General features: G+C 41.0%; 1 protein-coding gene and 1 non-coding gene across 2 annotated transcripts; one reads left to right on the top strand and one right to left on the bottom strand.

Moving 5' to 3' along the window:
• Positions 1-14,461: 14,461 nt before the first annotated feature.
• Positions 14,462-14,568, bottom strand: LOC149028893 (small nucleolar RNA R71). Its single transcript, XR_016171316.1, has one exon. It is a non-coding gene; the product is annotated as a small nucleolar RNA R71 (small nucleolar RNA).
• A 6,668-nt stretch (positions 14,569-21,236) lies between these two features.
• Positions 21,237-22,647, top strand: LOC149028892 (nudix hydrolase 17, mitochondrial-like). The gene is made up of 6 exons (XM_089149401.1): positions 21,237-21,504; positions 21,706-21,737; positions 21,782-21,834; positions 21,931-22,020; positions 22,132-22,254; positions 22,366-22,647. The coding sequence occupies exons 1-6, from the start codon at positions 21,434-21,436 to the stop codon at positions 22,522-22,524; spliced, it is 528 nt and encodes a 175-aa protein (XP_089005527.1). The 5' UTR covers positions 21,237-21,433; the 3' UTR covers positions 22,525-22,647.
• The last annotated feature ends 4,694 nt before the right edge of the window (positions 22,648-27,341 follow it).

Genomic DNA, 27,341 nt, shown 5'->3' with positions numbered 1-27,341 from the left:
TATGAGAAGTTGATACTTGATATTTCCACACTTTGATTGATTATCTTTTATTATTCATTTGATCTGCTTATTGCTTACTTTAAACATTGATTATATTGTTCATGATTATGTTATCGTGTATGTGGGAGGCATGGCCACTCGATCTGGATCTTCGGGCTGTGGATCACATCCCGGGTATGCCAGATAGGATACCAGCTGGGTGGATGTGACAGAGTGGTATCAGAGCCCAACATCAAGTAAGGCCCCAACCACAGAAACGATAATGGAACATTCCGAGTCACAAATCCAAGGTGACTCAATTATTCTTAGAAGTGAATAATAGATAACTCGGACTAGAAACCCGATTAATGAAGCATAAGTTAATTGTTGAATAACGTACAATAATTATAATTTAGCAATCGTCACTTAATAAAACGAAAAAGAAAAGTGAATAATGCACAATAATAGATGAAACAAAATATAACTTTCATTAACTTAAATAAGTTTTACAACGGATTACATATGGGAAACATAAACTAAAATCCTAGTACAATCTGCCTATCTAGGAGATTGTCGTCGATCTCTGGGTGCTCGGACATCCTCAGTAATCTGAGTGAGCTGAGACTGCATCTGATCCTGTCTGGACTCTATCTGTGCAAGCCTCACCTCCAGCCTCTCATACATATGTGACTGACTCGCCTCCATCCTCTCGTATATTTGAGTCTGCCTTGCTCCTAAACTCTCGAACAACTGCTCTTGTCTGCCATTCTCTCCATCATGGAAGTCATAGACAACATCTGAGCATGCATATCCGGTGCCTCTGGTCAGCCTGTGATGGACCCCCAGCCTCAAACTGTGGCACCGGAATCTCCTGATCATCGGGACCGACCTCCTGCATGCCTATGTCATCCCCAGCCAGTTCCTCTCCTAGAACATCCTCATCATCATCCTCGGACTCCAACTCGTCCCCTAGACTGGGAGACCTGGCAACTCGATCTAACTGCATCAATCCAATAGTCCTCGTACCGATGGAATATCCTGCACCTCCAACAACTCTCTCCTCACCATCTAGGTCTACTCCAAAGTGCCTGAAAATGCGTGTCAATAAGATCCCAAAGCAAAGGTTCTTAACACCCGGATGCGTGACAACCTCGATCATAACATTCTGTATGATATAAGCCAAATCGATCTCAAATCCCATGTAGATCCGATAGATGAGCATGGCATCCATCACCGTAACCACATAATGATGTCCCGCTCTTGGTATGATGTTCCTCCCTACAATCCGCCCAATGACTCTAGCCGATGGAATCATCTCACCACTGTTCCTAGGCTGATAACACCTATCATCATTCCAAAGTGTCATGCATATCTCGTACAACTCATATGGAAGCATATGTCGGCTGAAATCCTCCCCCACTGATATCCACACACATGCATGTGGAGAATGTGGAACCCCGAGAATCTCTGCTAGTGTACGAGTAGTAAATCTAATCTGAGTCTCTCTGATCTGACTCGCTATCACTAACTCCATCTGATCAGCTGGACCCTCCACAAAAGAAGTCAAGTTGCTGTAAAACAACCGAACTAACTCTGGGTACACCGGTAAATCCTCAGTAAGTAGGTGTGTCCATCCCAAAGTATCAAACCTCTCCCCGATCCGAAATGTCGTCAACTCTCCAACCTGAAATGGTCGACCATACTCTATGTGACAATGTCCAAAGTATACATCGTAGAGGAACTCAGCCAATGGTGTAACGAAGCGGTGTCGATCAATCACCTCCGCTCGTGGCAGCAAAGGCAGCTGACCTCTACCTCTCCTAGCTCCTACTACCCTACCTCGAGCTCGACCACCTCGTCCTCGTGTGAAACCCAGCCCTAACCTTGACCCATAAACCATGTTATTTGTAGGTCCGAAAACTCGAAGTAAGGCAAGAAGTCAGCTTTGGACCATTTCAGTAGAAGACTTGGTGGCTGGATTGAAATCCATAAGTGTTGATGTCAGTGTTCCATTTATGGAAACTGCATCCTGTTGAAGATCGGATTAGTTGATGGACTTGGAGTGCTCTCTGTATTGGTTCGAAGGCATTTCTACCTACTAGGTAAGTCACTTTAGGTGTGTGCAAAACCCCGTTATGTTTGGACTTGATTTGAGCCTTCAAATCCACTGTTTGAACTTGCTAACCTGATTGGTTGACTCATTGATCGACTGGACCAGTCGACCAATCAATCGACCAAGTGGTTATGTTTTTGCTAATTAGGTCGTTGCTACTCTATTTAAGTCTAATCTCGCTATTACTCCGCCTCATCTGCCTCCTAAGCCTCTGGAACGAGTTAGAACTCCATTCTAATCAATTTCCTTGCATCCTTGGTTGATATCTCGCAAGAACTCAAGTAATTTCTTTCCTCCTGCAACAAAAGTATGTCTATGCTCTCTTTTTCTTTTACATCTCTGAATTTCTTTTCTTTAATATTATTCTTGATTAAGATTAGGAAGGAGATGCTGCATTCTTGCAACCATCTATTCCATGATCTCATCCTATTCTTTGAGATCTATGATCATCGTCTCAACCCTAGCCGAATTAATTCTGGAAACCCTAACCCTTGTATGATCTTTCTGGAAACCTTTGGTAACCTCCCATGCGAGGGAAACCTCATGGGTAATATTTATGTTAATCTAAATTTGATCTTTCTATGATTTTCTTGTTATAATTGGCCAAGCATTCATTCCCTCTCATTCCGTGATCACAACCTTTTCATGAGAGCCATAAAGGTTGAAACCCTAGTTTCTTGGGTCAAATCAAGAACCCATATTTTGATCATGTTAATATCCAATCAATGTGTTTTCTTTAAAAGATTTGTAACCTATCATCCTCTAGTTCTTTATCCTTGATCATACCATTACTTTCTTCATGATCCATGATTAACCTAATTAGGGTAACTTTTTGGTTCCTAATTTGTAACTTGAAAGCTTGATTCGATTAGTGTTTTGATGTCCTCTATATACTAGTATGCTGCCATTGTAGTTTTCCCATGATTTTGTACCCTTTTGAACCACCAAATTCGGTTCTATTTTCCCAAAATTTGGATTCTTGAAGGCTACTGTCTCGGTTGGTCAACTCATTGGTCGATTGGGGCAGTAGACCAATCCAATCGACCAATAAGTACATCAACCTCATTTTTGGTCTGTTTTGATTGTTTTGATATCTTTCCTTCTAGGTATCTTTCCTAATATGTTGAATACACTTGTTTAGGACTTTCTTCTCAGATTTTGTCAAGATCTTACTTGATTCCCTAAGATTCCTTTGCGAGTTATAAGGTAAGGACAGTTATTCTTTAATTACATAGATCACATACTCTCTGGTTTCTACCTTATGAAACTATGAGTTTGTTTACTGTTCTTATATTTTATACTTCTGATGTACTACTGTAACTACAATAGCACTTCACTTATGTTTTCTTTTTATTATTTAAGCTTATATGAATTTCTTATTACTATATTGTTTAACGATTAGCTTATGCTTTTACATTTGCTTTTATATGATGAATTGTTGGTTGTGTATGACATCACTGATCTGAGAATGTGTTTGACTAGGTATGGTTTGGGATTGAGAGGTGTCCTTTTGACACTTCTGTCCTTGGACATTATCGGAAATAGTATGGGATGTTTCCGGGGTTGCCCATCGACGCTTTCCCGAATCATTGGTTGTCATACCTAAGGCTGTCTAGCAGTGTTTGGCTAGGATGTCCCCGTTATATCAGACCCAAATCGGAAGGGTATTGAGACCAAACGACCTGTGGTAGCAGTGTGATTCACGGGCGCTTAAGACCGGTAACCAACCCGTGAGAGGACGGGAATCATATTGTGGGCCATTTATTGGAGGGTTGCATATGGCTAGACTTGCGCTCATGGGCGCTTAAGATCGATAACCAACCCGTGAGAGGACATGAGAGCTTCCTGTTTACCATATGTGGATAACCAATAGGGTTGATGAGTCCATAGTCCAGGACTATTAGGACTCTAGTGGAAAGGATACTGGAAAGGATCGCCCGGGGCGAGGAATGGAAGTATCTGGACCTGAGTTGATGTAACTGAGTAGATGACTTGCATTGGGCTAGGCTTTACCCTGACATGCGCCAGCACTTAGACCAAATGGTGATGTGAGAGAGAGGTGACTTAACCCCTAGCCATGGATTGTCCCGAGGGATGCTGGACCCACTACCAACAGGAGCCGAGTGACTGACCTACCCAAAGAAGTACGGTGCTATGACTTAAAGCATGCCTCCCAATAGAGACCAGCATACATAGAGTTTAGATGCATACATATATTATCTATTTCATATTGCATTGCATCTTGTTATGTTCTGCCACATGTTATTTATGTTGTTATGGATTAACTACCTTACTGAGTTTCTTCGAAACTCATTCCTTTTTTTTGTACAATCTCTTGTTAGACTATTCTACAGGCAGTATAATGAAGTCCAAGCCGATGAAGCGTACTACACGCAAGGTGTTGGCGACAATCAAGATTACTCTGATGATCCCTCCGGCGATCACATTTCGTACTACGATTAAAGGCAACGTGGAATTGGAACATCTCAGTTAAATTGATGAAGTCCACTATTTTGAAGATGTCATCTATAGGATAGAAGACTCTTAGTTTAGTTATCTTTCTTATTTTCTTATGTTTCAGTTGCTATTCCTTTTAGACTTATACTACGTTTCGCTGTATTTGTGGAGGGAGTTTCCGCCTCTCTCTACTTCTTTTGATATCTTCGAATATCTAGTATCATTTTCCGCACTCTGATTATATTGTTTATTCATTTCTTGATTTGAATCTTGTTTATAATATTTAAACCTTGATTATTTCTTGTTTATGATTATGTTATTGTATATGTGGGAGGATGATTTCCTCGATACTTGATCTTCGGGGCTGTGGATCACACTCCCAGGTATGCCAGTTAGGGTACCGGCTAGGGAGATGTGACAGAGTGGTATCAGAGCCCAAAGTTCAAGTAAATCCTAACCACATAAAACAATAACGGAACATTCCTGAGTCATAGATCCAGAAGTGACTCATCTACTCTTAGAAGTGAATAATAGAACACTTGGATTAGAAACTTAACCAATGAAGCATAACTGAAATGATTGAAGCTACAAGTGTGATGGTTGACATGATTAGAGAAAGGATTAAGTCTGCCTAGTCAAGACAGAAATCTTATGCCGATAAGAGAAGGACCGATTTGGAATTTCCAATTGGTGAGAAAGTTTTCCTCAAAGTGTCACCTATGAAAAGGGTGACAAGATTCAATGTGAAAGGAAAGCTTAGCCCTCGCTTCATTGGACCTTATGAGATCTTGGAGAAGGTTGGACCTGTTGCATACCGCTTGGCCTTGCCCCCATCTCTTGCTGGAGTTCATAATGTGTTCCATGTTTCGATGCTCCGAAAGTACATAGAAAACTCGGAACACATACTACAGCAAGCACCCGAAGGACTTAGTGCCGATCTTTCTTACGATGATGGACCAGCTGAAATCCTAGATATAAAGGACAAGCAGCTGCGGAATCGCACCATCCCTTTGGTGAAGATTCGGTAGAAGAACCATACCCCGGAAGAAGCTTCATGGGAGAAAGAAGAAGCCATGAGAGAGAAGTTCCCTCATCTTTTATAAAGCACAGGTACGCTTTCAATTTCGAGGACGAAATTTCTTAAAGGGGGGAAAATGTAAAATCCGGCCTTATACTAACCCTGACCCAGCCCGGATTTTATACTGTTGCAGGTCCGAAGACCCGAAGTGGTGGTAGAAGAGACTTGTGGGCCCTCTTAGTTGAAGATTCGATGCTTGATCCAGAGCCTATGGACATTGACAATGATGTCCCTTACTTGAGCACATTGTCAGTGTTGAGTGAAAATCTGCGCATCGATGAAGATTGAATTAGTTGAAGCACTTATGTCACGCCCTCCCAGCCGGTACCCTATCTGGCATACCCGAGAGTGTGATCCACAACTCGAAGATCAGGTATCGAGTGGTCAACCTCCCACATAAACAATAACATAATCATGAACAATCATAATAAAAGTGCGGAAGATAAACCATAGATCCAATAAAGAAAGAATGAATCATAAATGAATCAGAATGATAGATATAATCAGAGTATCAAACAGATAAGTAAAGTGAGGCAAGAATCCCACTTTACAACCAGCGGAAAAGTAGCTCCAAAAGATAATAAACTAGACAAAATCTAATCCCAGTAGCAAGTACATTGGGTAACTAAATTGTTCTCCACTTTATAGACAACATCCTTATAAGTGTAAATCTCATAAATGGCACAAGGACGCTTCCACTCAATGGTCAGACTAAGCATCGTACGGAGCATAACCACTCGCGGGATCTTCAGAGTAATTGTGGTAACCGCAATCACCTTCCCCGGAGATATGCCTCTTCGCCTTGCGCTTCTTCATAGGGACCGTCATAATACTCAGCACTGCAGGATAGTCTAACAAACATTGTACAATAAAGGAATGAGTTTCAAAGAAACTCGGTAAGGCGATTAAAAATCCATAATAACATAAATGGCAGGATTCCGAACAATCATAAATGCAATATGATATGAGACAAGCAATGAATGAATGAATCTAACTCTATGTATGCTGGTCTCTATTGGCGGACATGCTTTAAGTCATAGCACCGTACTTCTTTAGGAAAGTCCACTCACATCCTCAACCATTTAAGATATCTTGGATTCTCTCACGGATCATTTCACCGGTCTTGAGCAGCCGATTGGTAATGGGTCCTTCATCCCTCGGGACAAACCTTGGCAGGGGGTTAAGTCAACACACTCTCTCACAACCATTTGGTATAAGTACTTGGCGCATGTCGGGGTAAAACCTAGCCAAATGCAAGTCTTCTACTTAGTTACATCAAGTCGGATCCAGATACTTCCATTCCTCATCCCCGACGATCCTTTCCGGTATCCTTCACACTAGAGTCCTCATAGTCCCTGACTACGGACTCATCAACCCTATTGATCATCCACATATGGTAAACGGGAAGCTCTCACGTCCTCTCACGGGTTGGTTACCGGTCTTAAGCGCCCGTGAGCCCAAGTCTAACCATATGCAACCCTACCAATAAATGGCCCCCACAATGTGATTCCTGTCCTCTCACGGGTTGGTTACCGGTCTTGAGCGCCCATGAATCCCCATTGCTACCACGGGTCGTTTGGTCTCAATACCCCTCCGATTAGGGTCTGACATAACAGGACATCCTAGCCAAACACTACTAGACAATCCTAGATATGTCATCCAACAGTTTGGGAAGGTGTCCCGAGGGCATCTCTGGAAACATCCCATAATATTCCCGTAGTAGTCCAAGGACAGAAGTGTCAAAAGGACACCTCTCCTTTCCAAACCATACTTAAGCATACACATGCATCAATTCATATCATCACATATATGGTAACTTCATATATGGAAAGAAATCAATAATTACAATCACTTGTATATAATTGGTAAGTAAATCACACATGAATCAATTTAATATGAATAAGTAATGCTACTGTAATCAAAGTTATGCAACAGTAGTATATCATTGTAAGAATCTAATTTAGGAATCATATCTATGATATTCAAATATAGAAACTAGATTCATGCTATCTATGTAATTAAGGAAATAACCATCCTTACCTTTTATAACTCGCAAAGGAATCCTAAGAAATCAAGTAAGATCTTGGCAAACTTGAGAAGAATGTCCTAAACAAGTATATACAACATATTAGGAAAGATCCCTAACAGAAAAGATACCAAAACATCCAACACAGACCAATTCTGGAGTTGCTGTACTCATTGGTCGAGTGGATTGGTCGACTGGCCCAGTCGACCAATCAGTCGACCAATGCAGACAGTAGCCTAGAAAAACAGAGTTTTAAGATATGAAATCCGAATTTGGTGGTTCAAAAGGGTACTAATCAAGGGGTAAACTACATCAGCAGTATTCCAACATATAGGGTACCTCAAAACACCAATCAAATCAAGATATCAAGATCCAAATTAGGAAACAAAAAGTTACCATAATTAGATCAACCATGGATCTTGATGAATTCGAAATAGAAATCAAAGACAAGAACAATAGGAGGATGGATCATTGCTTCAGGTAATGGTATCATGAAAACATACTTAGATCTTCAAGGAACAAGGCTTAGAAGCATAAATCTAAATTAGGAAATAAAACCTACCATATATGTAACTACCATGCTTCATGAAGAACACATAGTATGGTAGAAGAGAACAACTAGAGATTGATAGATCATGGATCATGGAAAGAAAACACAGTAACTAACTACTAACATGATCAACATAGAAGATCCAAAGAGATCAGAATTCAAATCAGATGTTTAACAAGATTAGATCATGGTTTGATCATGATTCCTTCAAAAGCTTGCAATGATCATGGTTAAGATCATTGTTCTAGCCTCAAATCCTTAGGATGATCATGAGAACATGTTCGAGAGATGTTTGCAACAGAGAATGCAGCATCTCTTCTACTGTCTCAACTCAAAAAGGAAAGAAAAACAAAGATGGAGGAGAAGAAGAGAGAGTAGACATACCTTTTGATGCAAAAAGAAGAGTTTCGACGAAGATCCGTCAAGAAAACACCAAGGATGCAAGGGAGATGACTTGCAGAGGTCTTTGGTTCGTTCCAGAGAGTTTGGAGGCAGCAAATACGAAGTGGACTCGAGATTGGACTTAAATAGAGCAAGAACAACCTAATTGCCAAAGACAAGCACTCATTGGTCGAGTGGATTGGTCGATCGGCCCGATCGACCAATCAGTCGACCAATGCTGACAGCAAGACCAAAACAGGGAATTGAAGGCCCAGATCAAATCCAATCCTAAAGGGGTTTTGCACACAAGTCAAGTGACTTACCTAATAGGTAGAAATGCCTTCAAACCAAGATAGAGAGCACTCCAAGTCCATCAACTAATCCGATCTTCATCAAGATTCAGTTTCCATATATAGAACTTCCTCATCAACTTTCATGGATTCAAAGCCAGACACCAAGTCCTCTACTGGGATGGCCCAAAGCTGACTTCTTACTTTACTTCGGGTCATTGGACCTACAAATAACAAGGTTTCCGGGTCAAGGTTAGGGCTGGGTTTTACAACTTATTACACCCCCGTGATCAATCCGAAGGTAGTTCTTGAAACTAGACTTGTTGATTGACTTGTAGAAGAAAACCCAACTCAATTCGGATCGGTCTGGCCTTCCAATTCCCTATTCTAAGTTGCTGTCATGCGTTGGTCGACTGCTTGGTCAACTGACAGTCAACCAACCAGTCGACCTGCAGTAATGGAATTCGAATTTTTACAAAATCACTTCCCATTTTTCCCCTACCTTTTTGGAACTCATGAATGAGGACCTAAGCTAATCATTCGCACTCCAGAGCACGAAGTTGGACACTCTCTTGGGCTTTTCTTGGTGTTTAGGAAGATTTTTGACCAATAGAGTTGATGAGTCCGTAGTCCGAGTTGGTCGGTGCCATATGATACGCTGACTCTAGTGTGAAGGATATGGAACTGAGTTGGTCGGTGCCATAGGGGAAGTATCCGGATTTGACATGATACGACTTAGTAGATGACTTGCATTGGGCTAGGCTATGCCGTGACATGCGCCAGTACTTATACCAATGGTGATGTGAGAAAGTGGTGACTTAACCCCCAGCCATGGTTTGATGAGGACTTTACCCAATTACCCCGGCAAACCCGAGATATCTTGTATGATTGAGGGGGAGTGACAGATGACCTAAAGAAGTATGGTGCTATGGCTTAAAGCATGTCTACCTTAGAGACCAGCATACTTAGGGTTAAGAATCATATATCATCATTGTCTCATATCATATTGCATCATATCATGAATTGTATCGGATGAACTGTGTATTATGAAACGACTCGCCTTGCTGAGTTCTTTTGAACTCATTCCTTTCATGCAATTTGTTAGATTATCCTACAGGTATAGAAGACTCTGATGGCGCACACTATGATCCAAGCTATGATCCCGCATACTACCCTTTGGGTGATGGCTACGATGAAAGTCAGGATTATTGTGTTAAGGAGGATTATGGTTCGTACCAAGGTTAGCCCCACCATGGTGAGGGAGCGGCCACGCTGGGTTCACTTCATCCACACTTACGAAGAAACATTCATTAGGATAGAAGAAACCTTTGCGTAGTGCCCCATTTCCCTAGATAACTGTAAAACTTATGGATATATTGTCTTTAACTCTGATGGAATTACTCTTAATACTGTTTGTAATTAAGTTTGAATAACCACTTTTCCGCTATTTTGAAAGGGTGACTTCTGATCACTCTTTCCCCTTGAGATTACTTTTATGAGAAGTTGATACTTGATATTTCCGCACTCTGATTGATTATCTTTTATTATTCATTTGATCAGCTTATTTCTTACTTTAAACATTGATTATATTGTTCACGATTATGTTATCGTGTATGTGGGAGGCATGGCCACTCGATCTGGATCTTCGGGCTGTGGATCACATCCCAGGTATGATAGGATACCGGCTGGGTGGATGTGACACAATCGACCAACGAATAGACTAATGATGGGGCAGAAAACCCTAAATTGGTCATAACTTCTTCGTTTGAAGTCCGATTGCTCCAAAATTTGAAAGGGAGTTCCCCAAAAACATCCTAAGACTATCTAAGAAGGTCTAGCATCAAACATGGTCAAAAAGTAGAATCCTAATTGAACCATAGGATTAGGGTTTCATTGCATATAGTCTATGGATATCATGGAAAGATTAGAGAGAATAAAGATTCACTCTAGGGAAAGAAAAGTAGAAATTTATAATCAAGAAAAGGTGTTGGGGAGGATCCAACGAATTAAAAGAGAATTAGGGTTCCCAATTTGGATACCCTTTCATGAGGGTTACCCAAAAGTTTCCTCCAAAAATCAACCACTTTGGATTCCCAAGGTAGAAAGAAAAATAGGGATCAACCCAACAATCATGGGATATAAGGAAAGGTTGTAACACTGGTGGGAGACCTTTCCCACAATCACCAAGATAGGGAGAAAAATAATGAGGGAGTAATCAAGATCTCATGTAAGATCAATTTCAAGAACATCACCATATGGCTTCAAGAACATAGAGTGAATTGGGGGATTCACTCTAGGGCTAATAGAGTCAGAGAAAAGGCCATTATAGTAGTGTAATACCTTTATCATAGTCAAGAGATCATAATAATAGAAGAGAGAATAGATCAAAGAAGAAACAAATCGATTACTAACCTTTTTAGAAGAAGATTGGATGAAGAAACTCGAACAGATGCTTGGGGATCTTCCTTGGCTTCAAAGAAGAGGTTCTAGGGTTCTTCCCACATTCTCCAGAGGTTTAGAATTGATAACGATTGAAAAACACGGAGTTCCCCTTTAAATAGAACAAAAACCCTTAAAAACAAATCAGAGTTTTTACACTTTTGACCTTACTATCACAGTTGATCTACTGGTTGGTCGACTGGTGAGTCGACCAATCAGTCAACCGATGCTGTTAGCAAGTCCAATTTAGGGAAATTAAGGTCATCCAAACCTCAATATCTTTGGATGGGCTTCTCACAACTCATCAAACAACTTACCTAGCATGGAGGGATGCCTTCAAACCATGTCCAAATTGGATTTAGGTCCAACAACCAGGCTCTCCTTCATCAATGTGCGTTTCTTCTCCAACTCCAGACAAAGATTCCAAGTATGGAATACCATCATCAATTTCTATGGGTTCTAGGTCAAACACCATGTCTTCAATTGAGATGACCCATAATTGCCTTCCTCCTTCACTTCGAGTCTTTGGACCTACAAACAACAGGGTTTTCAGGTTAGGTTTAGGGGTGGATTTCACACTATTGGCAGACATGCTTTAAGTCATAGCAGCATACTCCTCTAGGTAGGGTTTAAATCACTCTCCCTCAACCATCTCGGTATCCTGGGTTCTCTGGTTGGCAATGGGTCCTGAAACCTTCTCGGACAACCTTGGCTAGGGTTTAGGTCAACACTCTCTCACGCCACCGTTTGGTCTGAGTATTGGCACATGTTAAGGTTAAGCCTAGCCAAATGCAAGTCTTCTACTTAGTTATATCAACTTAGATCCAGATACTTCCATTCCTTTCCTCTCGGGATCCTTTCTGGTATCCTTCTCCCTAGAGTCAATGTATCCTTTGGCTACAACCAACTCGGACTACCAACTCATCAACCCTATTGGTCATCCACAAATAGTAAACAGGTAGCTCTCATGTCCTCTCATAGGTTGAATACTGGTCTTGAGCGCCCATGAGCCCACGTCTACCACTGCAACCCTACCAATGAATGGCCCCCACAATGTGATCCATGTCCTCTCATGGGTTTGTTACCGGTCTTGAGCGCCACAAATCCCCAATGTTGCCACGAGATGCTCGGTCTCAATACCCTTCCGATCGGGTCTGATATAACAGGGACATCCTAGCCTAATAAGCATGCATTTACCATTATTTATTTGATTTAATTCCCCATACTTATTTAATTAAAGAGAGCTAATTGAGTATTTTTGTGTATTTTTCAAGAATAAGGTGATTTTGGATATTAGAGATAATATGGAGTAAAGTTGGCAAATATATTAGATATTGGTGGATTTTAAATCATGGCATTCAATCTTGTTGCCCAAGAAATCATGAAAAGTGAGATCTTAGCCAAATTGGAAACAGGTGGAGGTCTAAGGAACAAAATTGGTAATAAATCTGAAAATTGGGTAAACAAACCTACCTTCAGTATTTTGGGCATATCTCTCTCGTATGAGCTTGGATTTCGATATTCAACATGCTATGGAACAATATTGAAAATATCTACAACTTTCCAGTTTTGAGTTTTTCCAAATTCCTAAAGAATAAAGGTCAAATCGACCGGTAAAGAGAGAGGATTCATTGTGTGCGGGAGACATAAAAGAGAAGCCAACCACAGAGAAGAGAAGAAGACGGTGAATGCGGCTCTCATCTCTCATTGCTGAAGAAGAAGACCACATCTCTCTCTCTCTCTCTCTCTCTCTCTCCCTATGTTTCATCTTTATTTTTCTTATGAACTTTGTGATAATGAGTAGCTAGTTCCTTTTCTTTGAGATGTAGATGAACCATGCTTATTTCATTATTTAATTGTTCTATCTCTTCTAGTTAATTGTGTTTGAGTTTGGCCAAAGATGTTCTATAGCTCAGCGAACTAAGCGTGCCAAGCTTCGGTGAAGGACGATAGTCTTGCGAAGATAGGGCATATCTAGGAAGACCATCCCTAATTTACTTTGAAGTGTAGAGTTATATCGGTTAGGGAAAAGCATTGGGGATTCGAAATCCCAAAGATCTTCACATATTCATAGTTTAAGTTTTTGCATTAATTAATAGATTTAGTTTCAATTTAGTTTTGTTAATTTCAATCATAGTAACTTAGCCTTTTAGTTCCCATAGTTCGACCCCGTACTTTCTGCTTGCTAGATTAGTATAGGATTTTATTTTTGATTGGATAGCGACACGATCAAATTTTGGCGCCGCTGCCGGGGAACCAAAGCACGGTTGCTAGGATTGATTTTTGTCAATTAGGCATAATTTTTAGAGTAATTTTAGTGTTTTTAATTTTTTGTTTTTCTTTGCTTATTTAACTAATCTCTTTTTCTTTTGTTTTGTAGGTAACTGCAAGAGTAGCGATTCGATAATTAGTTTAGGTTGTTATCTTTTCTTTCTTAGATATAATTTTATTTAGGACTCTTCAATTGTAATATTACATTAGATTGGGTTGTTTAGGTTAATTTTAAAAAAAATCCCCATCCCTCAGATCCCACATGTGTAACTTTTGTTCGAAAGATCACGTGGATTGCGCTTCAGGTACGTCCTAAACTTTCCCTTTTGCTATAGTTATTTTCTTAGAGTTTTACTTATTTAGCTTGTTCTTTTTTTTTTTTTCTTCTTCTTCTTCTTCTGTGTGTATGCATGGTCGTCCGTCCCTAAACCCTGAGTTGACTCCACTTGACTTAGAGTTAGAAGAGACTTTGGCCAACCTTAGCAGGCAAAGAACCATGGCAAACTATGAGCCTCCAATGAAGCCCTTGAGTGAGCATTTCAGTCCTACGATATATACTCCGGTTTCTTGTATTAAGTTGCCTAACATAGAGGCGGCTCAATATGAGATCAAATCTAGTGTGATTCAAATGCTACCATCTTTTTATGGACTTGCCAATGAAGAGCCTTATAAGCACTTAGATGAGTTTTTAGAGGTGTCCTCCACGGTTAAAATTCAAAACCTCTCAGTTGATGCTTTAAGGTTACTTCTTTTCCCATTCTCCCTTAAAGATAAAGCTAAGCATTGGCTTCATTTTTTGGATAATGTTAAAATTTCCACTTGGGTAGAAATGCAACAAGAGTTCCTTAAAAAGTTCTTCCCCATTGGCCGTACCAATAGCATTAGGAGAGCGATAACGAGTTTCTCCCAACAAGAAGGAGAACAATTTCATGAGGCTTGGGAAAGGCTAAAAGAATTACCTAGAAAGTGCCCCCACCATGCTATTCCTAAATGGCAATTGGTTCAATGCATTGTGGTGGTGGCACAATGGTTGATTCTTCTTGTGGTGGGACTTTCATGCACAAGAATGAGAATGAGGCATGGGAACTTTTTGAGACCCTTAGTGAAAACTCCCAACACCATGCTTCAACAGCTAGGACTGAGATTCCATCCATTGGGCAACCAAAGAGGAGCAGTCTCTATGAGATCAATCCTACCATTGAGATGAGCACTAAGGTTGACTTGCTATAAAAGAAATTGGACCATCTCTTGTCCTTAGGACAACAAACCCCATCTCCACTTCCTATAAGTTTCTCTCCACCTAATCAGATTGAAGCATGTGCTTTATGTTCTAGCCTATCCCATCATGTCACTGATTGCTATTTGGCTACACAATACCCTGAGTTTGTTAAGGAGCATACACATTTGGCCCAAGGAGTCTCTAAATTTGGCAATGATCCATATTCCAATACCTATAACCCAAGATGGCGAAACCACCCTAATTTTTCATGGCGAAACTCAATGCCCAATCCCTCTAATCAAATACCTTATAGGCCACCTCCATTTAATATGCACCAAAATGCCTATAGGAATGAGCAACCATCATCTTCACAACCTTCACATAATTCATCATTTGAGGAAAAGGTACTAAAGGCGCTTAGTGGATTAGAGCAAAACACTCAATTGTTGCATTCCCATTCTCAGTCCATTAACAAATTAGAAACCCAACTTGGTCAACTAGTTGATGCCATCAGTAGGAGGGAGGTTGGCCAGTTACCTAGTCAACCAATAAGTAACCCTAATCATCAGATTGGGTCTAGGAAGGAACAAGTCCAAGCAATCTCTGTTGTGACACGCAGTGGGAAGGAATATTATGCACCTTTGCCTACTCCTAAGCCATTGCCCATTGATCTTGAGAGTCGAGAAGAGGTTGATTTGACCCATGAGTGTCACATCCCCTTAGCCGGTACCCTAACTGGCATACCCGGGAGTGTGATCCACAGCCCCGAAGATCAAGTATCGAGGAAATCATCCTCCCACATATACAATAATATAATCATAAACAGGAAATAAATCAAGTTTTAATATTATAAACAAGGTTCAAAACAAGAAATGAACAATCAGTATAATCAGAGTGCGGAAAGATACCAGATATCCAATGATATCAAAAAGGAGTAAAGTGAGGCGGAAACTCACTTTACCAAAATAGCGGAACGTAGTATGAAAATCAAAAGGGATTACAACTGAAACAAATGTACTAAGAAATAAACTAAGATTAAGCGTCTTCAAGTTTATAGATAACATCTTCATAAGTATGGACTTCATCAATCCAATGAATCCGTTCTAACTCTATGCCGTTCTCAAAAGTAGTACGCAGCTTGATCTGCCGAGGGATCATCAGAGTAAGCTTGATCGTAGCCAGCACCTTGCGTGTAATACGCTTCATCAGCCTGTGCTTCGCTGTACTGCTCGTCATAATACTCTGTACCTGCAAGATAATCTAACAAGAAAATGTACAAAAAAGGAATGAGTTTCGAAGAAACTCAGTAAGGCAAGTTAATCCATAACATCATAGATAACATGTGGCAAAACATAACATGATGCAATGCAGTATGAAACAAGTAATGAATGTATGCATCTAACTCTATGTATGCTGGTCTCTATGGTAGACATGCTTTAAGTCATAGCACCGTACTTCTTTGGGAAGGTCCACTCACATCCTCAACCATTTAAGATATCTTGGATTCTCTCACGGATCATTTCACCGGTCTTGAGCAGCCGGTTGGTAACGGGTCCTGCATCCCTCGGGACAAACCATGGTAGGGGGTTAAGTCAACACACTCTCTCACAACCATTTGGCATAAGTACTGGCGCATGTCAGGGAAAAGCCTAGCCCAATGCAAGTCATCTACTCAGTTACATTAACTCAGGTCCAGATACTTCCATTCCTCATCCCTGACGATCCTTTCTGGTATCCTTTCCACTAGAGTCCTAATAGTCCCTGACTACGGACTCATCAACCCTATTGGTTATCCACATATGGTAAACGGGAAGCTCTCATGTCCCCTCACGGATCATTTCACCGGTCTTGAGGGCCCATGAGCCCAAGTCTAGCCATATGCAACCCTCCAATAAATGGCCTCTTTCAAGTATCCACAATGTGATCCATGTCCTCTCACGGATCTTTTCACCGGTCTTGAGCGCCCACGAATCTCCATTGCTACCACGGGTCGTTCGGTCTCAATACCCTTCCGATTCGGGTCTGATATAACAAGGGTATATCCTAGCCAAACAATGCTAGACAGCCCTAGGTATGACAACCATTGATTCGGGAAAGCGTCGATGGGCATCTTCGGAAAACAGCCCATACTATTCCCTCCGATGTCTAAAGACAGAAGCATCAATAGGATACTCCCCATTCCCAAACCAAACTTAAGCAAACACATTCTCAGATCAGTCATGACATACACAACCAACAGTTCATCATATGCAAGAGAATGTAAAAGCAAAATCAGATTAAGCAGTAATAAGTAACTCATATAACATGAATAATGAAAAAGATAATATAAATAAGTGCTACTGTTCTCACAGTAGGAGATCAGAATTAAAATACAACAACAGTAGGTAATCTCATAGTTTCATAAAGTAGAAACCAGAGAACAAGCAATCTATGTAGTTAAGGAATCAACTGTCCTTACCTGATTATCGAAGAATATGATCCAAAAATCAAAGAGAGCAACTCCAAACTTAGCAAATAGATTCCTAACAATCATAGATACAACATTAGGAAAGATGCCTAAAAGATCAGAGAGCAAACGAATCAATTCGGGTGAAAAACGAAGCTACTGACTCCTTTGGTCGAGTGCTTGGTAGATCGCCCGGATCGACCAAGCAAGTCGATCTGGAATTGTACTGTTGTTTTTGGCCATAACTTCTTCGTTTGAAGTCGGAATGATCCGAAATTCGAAGGGGAACTTCCTAAGGTATATTAGGATCATATAGTAAGATAAAAACATCAAGTCATAGGGAAAATTTGGGTTCTTGATTTAACCCAAGAATTTAGGGTTTCAACCTTATGGTTCCCATAAAAAGGTTGAGATCACAGAATGAAAGAAAATTAAATAATTGGCCAAAGGCAATAAGAAAATCATAGGAAAACTAATTTAGGTTACTAGAAATATTACCCATGAGGTTTCCCTCACATGGGAGGTTAACAAGAGTTTCCAGAACTCCAGCAAGGGTTAGGGTTTCAAGAAAATCTTCGGCTAGGGTTGAGATCATGATGATGATGATCATAGATCTCAAAGAAACGAAGGAGATCACGAAGGGATGGTTGCAAGGATGCAGCATCAACTTCCTGATCTCAATCAAGAACAAGATCAAGAAAAGAGAATTAAAAATTCAGAAGAGATACTAACCTTGAATTGTCAGAACAGAGAAGAGAGGTTTCAGATTTGCAGAGGAATCTTCGAAATCACCAGAGAGAGTTTCGGAGAGGTCTTCTCACGTTCACAAAGTGTTTAGGAGGCAGCCGTAACAAAGAAATACGAAGTAGGGTTTAAATAAGAGTGAAAAACCCTAAATTTACAATTCCTCGGATTTCACCTTCCTTTGGTCGAGTGCTTGGTCGAGTGGCCCACTCGACCAGTCAGTCGACCAAGGCAGACAGTAAGGAATAATCAGGGATTTGGAGGATCAAATGGGCTTTAAACCTTATGGGCTTTTGCATACACATCAAGTAACAAGTCAAGTGTGAAGAAATACCTTCAAACCAAGTCAGATAATACTCCAAGTCCTTCAACTAATCTCATCTTCAGACAACTGCAGCTTCCTTTCCAAATCTACACAGACATCCAAGTATGAAACTCCATCAACAACATCCATGGGTTCAGAGTCAAACACCATGTCTTCTACTGAGATGGCCCATAGTTGGCTTCTTTCTTTACTCCGGGTCTTCGGACCTAAAAACAACCGGTTTACTGGGTCAAGGTAAGGGTTAGATTAGGGCTGGGTTTCACAATGAGACTGGCAATGATGCACACAAGCCTAGTAAAGAAACACCACCTGTGAGTATTTCCCATCAATTTCCTTGTAAGGGGTTGCACATTCCGATTGTAGAGGGTCCTACTCCTAAATCTTACACTCCCAAAGCCCCCTTCCATGAAGCTCTTAAGTCCTCAATTCCAGATTCTATAAAGAATGTATCTTTAAGCTCAAATAGAGATGAAGAGTGCTTTGCGATTAACTTTATTGATGAGGTAGTGATTGATTATATTCTAAACATTCTTATTGATGATCCCCTACAACATTACTTGCCATTTGGGGAATATAACTTAAATATTGAGGAAGTCAACACATTGTTGGACTCTTCCACTTCTTTGGAGCAGTCACCATTCACATTTAGATTTGAGCTTCCACCTCCATTGGCGGCTTCTTACTGAGTCTGGCTGAAGACTCTAAACTTAGCGCTTTATGGGAGGCAACCCATATGTTTAGATATTATTTCTTGTTTTTTTTCCTTTCTTTTCTTTTTTTGTTGTTAGGTTTTACTGTTGCGTGCTCTATCATGATCTCAAACATCGGGTACACTCTTTCCTCTATTTGCTTCTATCATTTTTTTTATATATCTTGCATGCACTAAGGTCATTGCATAATTTAAGTGTGGGGGGGTGTCAACTCGAGTAAGACTTGTTGATAGTTGGTAGAGCATTGTCACAAAAGATAAAAAGTGCCCAATTTTTTTTTGGCTTTGGTAAGATAAATGTTTTAATTCCTTGCTTCGATACAAAATGAAAGTTTAAGTGTTTTAGAAATCCCATCTGATGTAATGAACACCCTCTTGAGAGAATAGTAATGGGTTTTACATTTTGAGACCGAGGTTGAATCGGAAAATAGGAATTCCAGGTAGTCCAAAAAGTTTGACCATCTAGTTATCTTGTATTGCCTTGTGCTTATGGTGACAAGTTGAGACCGATTTTAGACTATTTAAATGTGAAGTGAATTGAAGTGTAATGTGAAAAAAGGAAAAGAAAAAAAATATATATGCTGAAGTTTAAAGGTTAGACCTCCTTCTTAGTAACCGGGTCTCGGTGTCACCAACATCATGCCTCGCATCAAACAGTTGAGGTGTCTTTGGTCCAGTCTTGGCCTGTAGCCTAGTGGGCTTGAGTAAGTAAGTTTGAGGGGTATTCTACACCTAGTCCCTTAAGGCCATCTGGCTTGAGAGCGGCTGACGCAACACTCGTTACATTGGCTATCTAGAAAGCTTAAGAGGCAAGACATTGCACGGACTAGAACTGTGACCATTAAAGAAAGAAGTGAATTAATGTGCTTATAAAGGAGAAATGTCTAAGAAGGTCAATATTGCTTAGATCTTGAGTTCTTGGTATTATTTAGTACCTAGTTTAGTCTTATCTGAGGGTGAACTGGTAGACTGAAGATAAGAAGAGACTTCTCGATTGAATTGTTTGCCTAGAGCTAGACTCAAGAGAGGGTGTAAGAGCTTAAGTGTGGGGGTGCCTATATTCCCTTTAATCTTTAGTGGAGTGTCTTTGTCTTGGAATCTATCTTTCTACTCTTACTACTACCAGAATAATTATAAGAGCACTTAAGAATTTTGTGTGTATATTCTCTGCAAACACTCATGAGACACAACTCGTCCACTAGGGTAACCTAGGGGTTTAAAAGCTTGTTGCACATGCTAAGTGCAACCGTGATTCCTACGAAAGTGAGTTAGGTTTTTCTTTCTTTATTTTCTGTATTACTTTTATTGTTTTGTTTTGCTCGAGGACTAGCAAACACTCAAGTGTGGGGGTATTTGATAAGCATGCATTTACCATTATTTATTTGATTTAACTTCCAATACTTATTTAATTAAAGAGAGCTAATTGAGTATTTTTGTGTATTTTTCAGGAATAAGGTGATTTTGGATATTAGAGATAATATGGAGTAAAGTTGGCAAATATATTAGATATTGGTGGATTTTAAATCATGGCATTCAATCTTGCTTCCCAAGAAATCATGAAAAGTGAGATCTTAGCCAAATTGGAAACAGGTGGAGGTCTAAAGAACAAAATTGGTAATAAATTTGAAAATCGGGTAAACAGACCTACCTTCAGTAATTTGGGCATATCTCTCTCGTATGAGCTTGGATTTTGATGATTCAAGATGCTATGGAACGATATTAAAAATATCTACAACTTTACGGTTTTAAGTTTTTCCAAATTCCTAAAGAATAAAGGTCAAATCGACGAGTAAAGAGAGGGGATTCATTGTGTGCGGGAGACATAAAAGAGAAGCCAACCACAGAGAAGAGAAGAAGACGGCGAATGCGGCTCTCATCTCTCATTGCTGAAGAAGAAGACCACATCTCTCTCTCTCTCTCTCCCCCTATGTTTCATCTTTATTTTTTGGGTAATTTTCATCTGGACCCCCTAAGGTTTGGTTCATGTCATTTTTAGTCCAAATAAATGGATACTTTGCATCTGCCTCCCCTGAGGTATTCAACAAGATTAATTAAGGACAATTTGTTATTTTTATGACCAAAATACCCTTACATCTATTATACCGTAAGATTTGCACATTTTTTCCACAATTAAATCTAACGGTGAAAATCAAAAGAGTGCGGTGTTTGCGGGATCCCTGATCTCTCTCATCTCCTTCATCGTCTCCATCATCGGTCTGACATCGTTGCTGCTTTTTTTTCCTCTTCAATTCCGGCAACAATCATCGAACATTCAGTGATAGCTAACCCGCTAATCAAGGATTCATCGTACAAAAAATTTAAGGGTTTCTTTCTCTTCCCAATTTCTCTTTCCTGCTAAACCATTCCGCTTTACATTCCTAGTAGTCTCTTTGCAAATCTTGAAACATGGTTTCTTTGGTTTCTCGCACCGGAAGACACTTGCAACGCTACAGGGATGGCCATCGCCTTGTTGTTGGGTACGGATTCTTTCTTACTCTTTACTCTTTTGGGTTCTTATTTGCTTACTTTTGAGGGGAAATCTTCATGAGGCTGTTGAAAGGGTGAAATTCTAAAATGGGTTTTGCCCCTTCCAGATTTTCCTGTAATTTCTCCCCCTAGGATACTAAAAATTTCTGACCTTGGAATCTAATGTTGATGGGCATTTTCAATTTCTGCAGATGCTTTCCTTACAGATACAAGAGCGGAGAACATCCTCCATGTGAGAGTACTAATACATTGGTGATGAAGGTGAACTGGAGATCCTTGTAATTACTTCACAGAAGGGTCAGGGCATGTTGTTCCCAAAGGTACTAAACCCCCCAAAAAGATAACCCAAAGAGTCTAAAATTGAAGTTCTGGGCTAATGTCGCTCATGATATCATTTTCTTCTCTTAATTCATCAGCGAGGTTGGGAAACAGATGAGTCAATCAAAGAAGCAGCCTTGCGAGAGACGTTGGAGGAGGCCAGAGTGATAGGGAAAGTTCAGTTCAGTGTAATTTCATTCCTTTGAAAAGTTGCCTTGATTCATTACAAGTATTTGAGTTACATGGGGCTATCTGTATCTGACTTTCTTTTACTTTTGGTTTTTATTTTGCAGAGTAAGATTGGTGAGTGGTCTTTCAGTAGCAAGAGGTATAACACAATCTATGAAGGTGTCATGTTCCCTTTGCTCGTTAAAGAGCAACTTGACCTTTGGCCTGAGAAGAACCTTCGCCAAAGGAAATGGGTAAGTTTAATGACTCAGATTTGCATCTTCCATCAGTAAAGAAGAATGAATTCCATTTAAATCGAACTTGTCTGGTTCTGATTTTGATTTTAAATCTTTCTTGTGTTACAGATGACCGTGGCTGAGGCTAGAGAAGTGTGTCAACATTGGCGGATGAAGGAAGCACTAGATAGACTGGTACGATGCTTGATGCAACTACCAGAGGAAGAAGACATAATCAGATTATCAAATTCTTTAGGCGATGAAGTAGGACCTTGTGCTCTAAGCTAGACAATGAACTAGAGAAGAGGGAGAAGGAAGCTCTGTAGTTTTTGCCCATAGCCAGAACCCACTTGTTTCTTAGTCGGCGTCGGCAAGTAGCAGAGAAATTACTCTTTGTTTGCATTGATCGTACAGGAGCGGATACCCTACTTTTTTGATTTTCACATTTGTATTTAATTGTAAGAAAATATGCAAATCGACAAGGAGAGGGTATTTTGGTCATAAAAACTAAAAATTGTCCTTAGTTGATCTTATTGAATACCTCAGGGGAGGCAGATGCAAAGTGTCCATTTATTTGGACTAAAAATGACATAGACCAAACCTCAGGGGGTCCAGATGAAAATTACCCTTATTTTTTTTATGAACTTTGTGATAATGAGTAGCTAGTTCCTTTTCTTTGGGATGTAGATGAACCATGCTTATTTCATTAATTTGATTGTTCTATCTCTTCTAGTTGATTGTGTTTGAATTTGGCCAAAGATGTTCTATAGCTCAGCGAACTAAGCGTGCCAAGCTTTCGCAAATGACGATAGTCTTGCGAAGATAGGGCATATCTAGGAAGACCATCCATAATTTACTTTGAAGTATAGAGTTATATCGGTTAGGGAAAAGCATTGGAGATTCGAAATCCCAAAGATCTTCACATATTCATAGTTTAAGTTTTTGCATTAATTAATAGATTTAGTTTAAATTTAGTTTTGTTAAATTCAATCTTAGTAACTGATGCGTCCAAAATCTGCTCAGCCCTTAGATCTCCTCGTGATGACCTGCAAAACGAAAGCGTCAGATGTGGCCCGACCGCGGGGGTTGGGTATCCAGCTCCGAAGGCTAAGTCAGTTGATGAACTTAATCACAAACGGCTCTGCTAGAAGCACAAAGCTAAGGAATAAAGAACTGGGAAAGGTGATCTAGATCGTAAGCCGCTGATAGTTTACGTCTATCACTATGTATTTGAATCTGAATCTGAGTCTCAGATTGTGTGTCCTTCACCTCGTATGGCAATGAGGTTTATATAGAGTGTACCTTCGAATCTCCTTCGTTGGATGCACTTGAGCCTTCTTCAGGTAGTCGTTGGATCTTAACAGTTAGATCCGTTGAGCAATAGACTTCTACTAGTTTGGACTACTAGAGGACTCCTGAGATAACCTTTCGGTTATGCGGTGATTATCCCTTCGATAATGATTAGCCGCATCCGTCAATTCAAGTCTGCTATCATTAGGGTAATTAACCTAATTCATAAGTAGGATTAGGGCGTGCTTGTAGCTGAATAAGTTTTCTTCCTCAGCAAGCCATCTTCTGGATCCGGTTCGCTCGGGAGCGAGTCGGTTCCCTCTGTCTCAACCGGGGTCGAGGGTCGAACAAGGTATGAACCCAGTCTGATCATAATTTCTCCATATCACGAGCCCCCCAGACCAAGCGTTCGGTCGATCCCGAGGGCTTGGTTTTTAACTGGGTTCTTCGTCAGGCAATAGTCTCTATGTGTTCCATTAAATGTCATATCACATTTAATGCGGTGGTCACTTTTCCTCAAGCGTTGTGAGGGTAAGGCCACGTGTCTCCTTGCAGTATATCTATCGTAGCTCACGTAATCCAAGCGACTGTTTCTGAACGCCTGTTTCGGATTCGTGAGTTCAAACTTTCAAAACGTCTTCCAATCTCAATCGTCGATTTTGAATCAATCTCGATCGTTCAGATTCCCGAACACTCGTGCTGGTGTTTTAAAAGCGGTTCGTTGTCTTCGTAGGTTTCATTCTTCCTGTCCGGAATTTGAACCTTCGTTGTCTGTTTCGCGCCTTCTTGCTCTCAAGCTTTTGCCTCACTGAATCAGTAAGTTTCTTGGTCTTTTTCTTTTTGTAGTTTACTGAAACAAGTAATGGCGGATAATAGGGCTTCTTTGGTACCCAGTGTTGGTAATAGTAGTGGTAATGAAGCTTTTGCTTCTCCTCCTTCCGAATAGTCGGATAGTGATAACAAACCCTAACTGTCCTCTGGCGCGAGTTTGCTGGAGTTTCTCAAAAAGGTTTAGAGAGAAAAACCGAAACTCCTTCTGTCCTCCTCGAGTCTGGATCTTCCAAGATTGCCGAGTCTTCTAGGCAGCCTCAAACTTCCAAGTCCGATGGTGGACCTGGATCTGTTCCCTCCATTTACAAGGAGGAAACCCTTCTTTCAGCCATCCAAGATTTTGATTTTCCTTCCTCTTATCAGGTTAGGGCTCCCCATCCTGATGAGAGGGTTGATTCAACCCTTTCGGGTGAATTTTCTCTGTACATAGATGCACTGGAAAGCGGGGTTCGCTTTCCCTTTTTTAATCCTTTGTTCTCCATGAGTTCGAATCATTGGGACATTTGTCCCGGAATGCTCCTTCCCAATAGCTAGCGTCTCATCGTCGGCTTCTTGGGTTTGTGTTTTGAACTTGGCATTACACCATCTCTTTCTCTCTTTGTACATTTTCATGTTCTTTCTATCTCCCATCCTCCCGGATGGGTTTTTCTGTCCAAACGCAATAAGGCTGAACTTGATTGGAGGGGCAGCATCCTTGCCAAAGGAACTTGCCCTTCTAACTACAAAAGATGGCGCGAACGATACTTTTTCTGTCGAGCGCCTCCATCGGATCTTAACTTCCCAACAGCCTGGAGGTGGTGTACTTCTTCTTCCGAGAATAACCGAGGCCTTCCCTTATCCAAAGAAGACGAGGCGGCCGTCAGGAAGATCAAATCCATTCCATGGTATCAAGAGATACATGGACTTGAGGTGGAGTATAACTCCATTCTTCAGTACTGGGGCCTGGCTCATTGTGAGCTTCTAACCATCATCCTTTAATTTTACTGAAGTGATATGTCTTTAATTCTGACTCTTGCTCTTCTTTGCAGTGCCTCCAAGAATGAACCCCGAGAACCTGCGAGTGAAGGCCGCTAGGGCCGTTGCGACAGCCGAGCAACGATCACCCAGAGCCTTGACCATAGATCTCTGTTCCCTCTCCCGACCCCTCTTATAGGGGTATCAGGAATATCAGGCCCGTGGCTGATGCTTGGGGTAAAGGGAAGAAGCCAATGGTGGAGAGGTCTAATGTCTCCTCCTCCGCCCGAACCAAAAGGAGGCATGATACAATTGATGCTTCCTCCCATAAAAAATCCAAAACTTCAACGGATTGTGAGGAGGTCTTCACCCCCCAGTGGACCCTGAAGTTGACCGACAGGGTGACTCGGGACCCTGAGAAAGCTGCAGAGTGGAGCTCCCCTAGTCTTGTTCCTTCTGATCGCCAGGAATTTGAGAACCTGGATGACGTTGCCCTTGTTAGTCAATCCACAAGGTACCGGTCTTCTTGCTTACTTATTTTTTCATAATTTATTATGACTTCTTCTGATGTTTTCCACCTTCCCAGGAATGTTGTGTTGAGCTTCTATCAACACATGGAAGCATTGAGCCGGCTTGGCCGCAACAACTCCTTGCCGCAAACCTGTGAAGAGAATTTGGCCAAGGCCAATTCTGAGATAGACCGGCTGACTACAGCTGCTGAGGAGCTGCAGAGAAAGCATGAGGAAGAAGTGATCTCCCTCAAGGATGCCCTTGTTGCTTCAAAGGCTCGTGCCGCTGCTGCCGAGCGCGAGGCCAGTAAGCAAAAAGAAGCTGCCACGTTGTTCAGTGACAGGCTTGAATTTCAATGTAGGGAGAACGAAGAATATCTGAAGTGGGCGGTCCCTAGCAAGCCCGAGCATATCAAGCCAGAGCTTCGGAAGGAGTGTGTTCGAAAATACCTGAACATCGTACCTTTCTCCGAGCTGCTAGGTGCCTACAACATTCAAGCTTATCGCTTGGGGCAGAATGACGTTTGGGAGCGAATTCTCACATCAATCCCTTCCTTCGATACTGCTCCCTTTCGTGAGGTGTGCCATAAAGAGTTCTTCGGGAAATTAGGCATGGATCTCCCAGACTGGGCTCGGGAAGAAAATGATCCTTTTCCAGCTGACCCTCAATATGAGGCATACCTGGCTGACGAGCCGGCGCTTCCAGAGGAGAAGTCACAAGCCGAGTGTCAAGCTGCTACTAAAGAGGACTCTGACAATGTCATTCTTGAGGAAGGCTCTTCTCAAGATCCTGAGAAAAGTCCTCCCGACCAGGGTCCCTCAGGCAACAATGAAGAAGAGGCTTAGGGAGTTATCCTTTTTTTTTTGTAAAGATTGACCTCCTTGCTAATGAATAGACACTTCTTTTTCATGTTGGCCTTTCCATTTCCCTGTCTCTTGCTGAACTCTTGTCTTGAATATCAAAGTATAAATGATAAAACTTATCACTTAACTTCACATTCTTCGACGAATAATAATCTTGTAGAGATATTGTGAAGATGCGTTTTGGAAAGATGTATTAATCTTCCCCACTACTTCATTTACTGCAAAGTCCACACGTTTCCCTTCTCGTATCTGTGAAGTCCAAACGTTTCCTTGCTCTGTTATACCATTCACTGTTTCCAATGAATCGGAAATACATCCATTATTACAATGGCAGTGCGACGATTGGAGGTATCCCTGCATCGGGTGCTCGCCTCCACATGTTTCCATGTGGCGTCCCTCTGACCGTTGATATTGCTTTCTGCGGATTTCGAAGCGTCATTTCGATCTGGGCCATTGGTTGTCCTTAGCTTTCAACCGTCGTCTTAATACCTGAGGCGATTTAAAGCCTTCGTGGGTACTCTCCATCCATCCTGCTATCTGCAAGTTAGATTTGCTAAAGCGACATTCCGTCCTTCTGCTTGCTTCCGTATTCCTCGTACTCCAACAATAGCTCTATCAACTTCTAAACAAGTGAGTTTTTTGATTACTTATCTCTTT

This window comes from Hakea prostrata, chromosome 1, assembly GCF_041222555.1.
Source record: "Hakea prostrata isolate BN-2017 chromosome 1, UWA_Hpros_2, whole genome shotgun sequence".
Classification (NCBI taxonomy): Eukaryota; Viridiplantae; Streptophyta; class Magnoliopsida; order Proteales; family Proteaceae; genus Hakea; species Hakea prostrata.
This window is presented reverse-complemented; position numbering and strand designations above follow the sequence as displayed.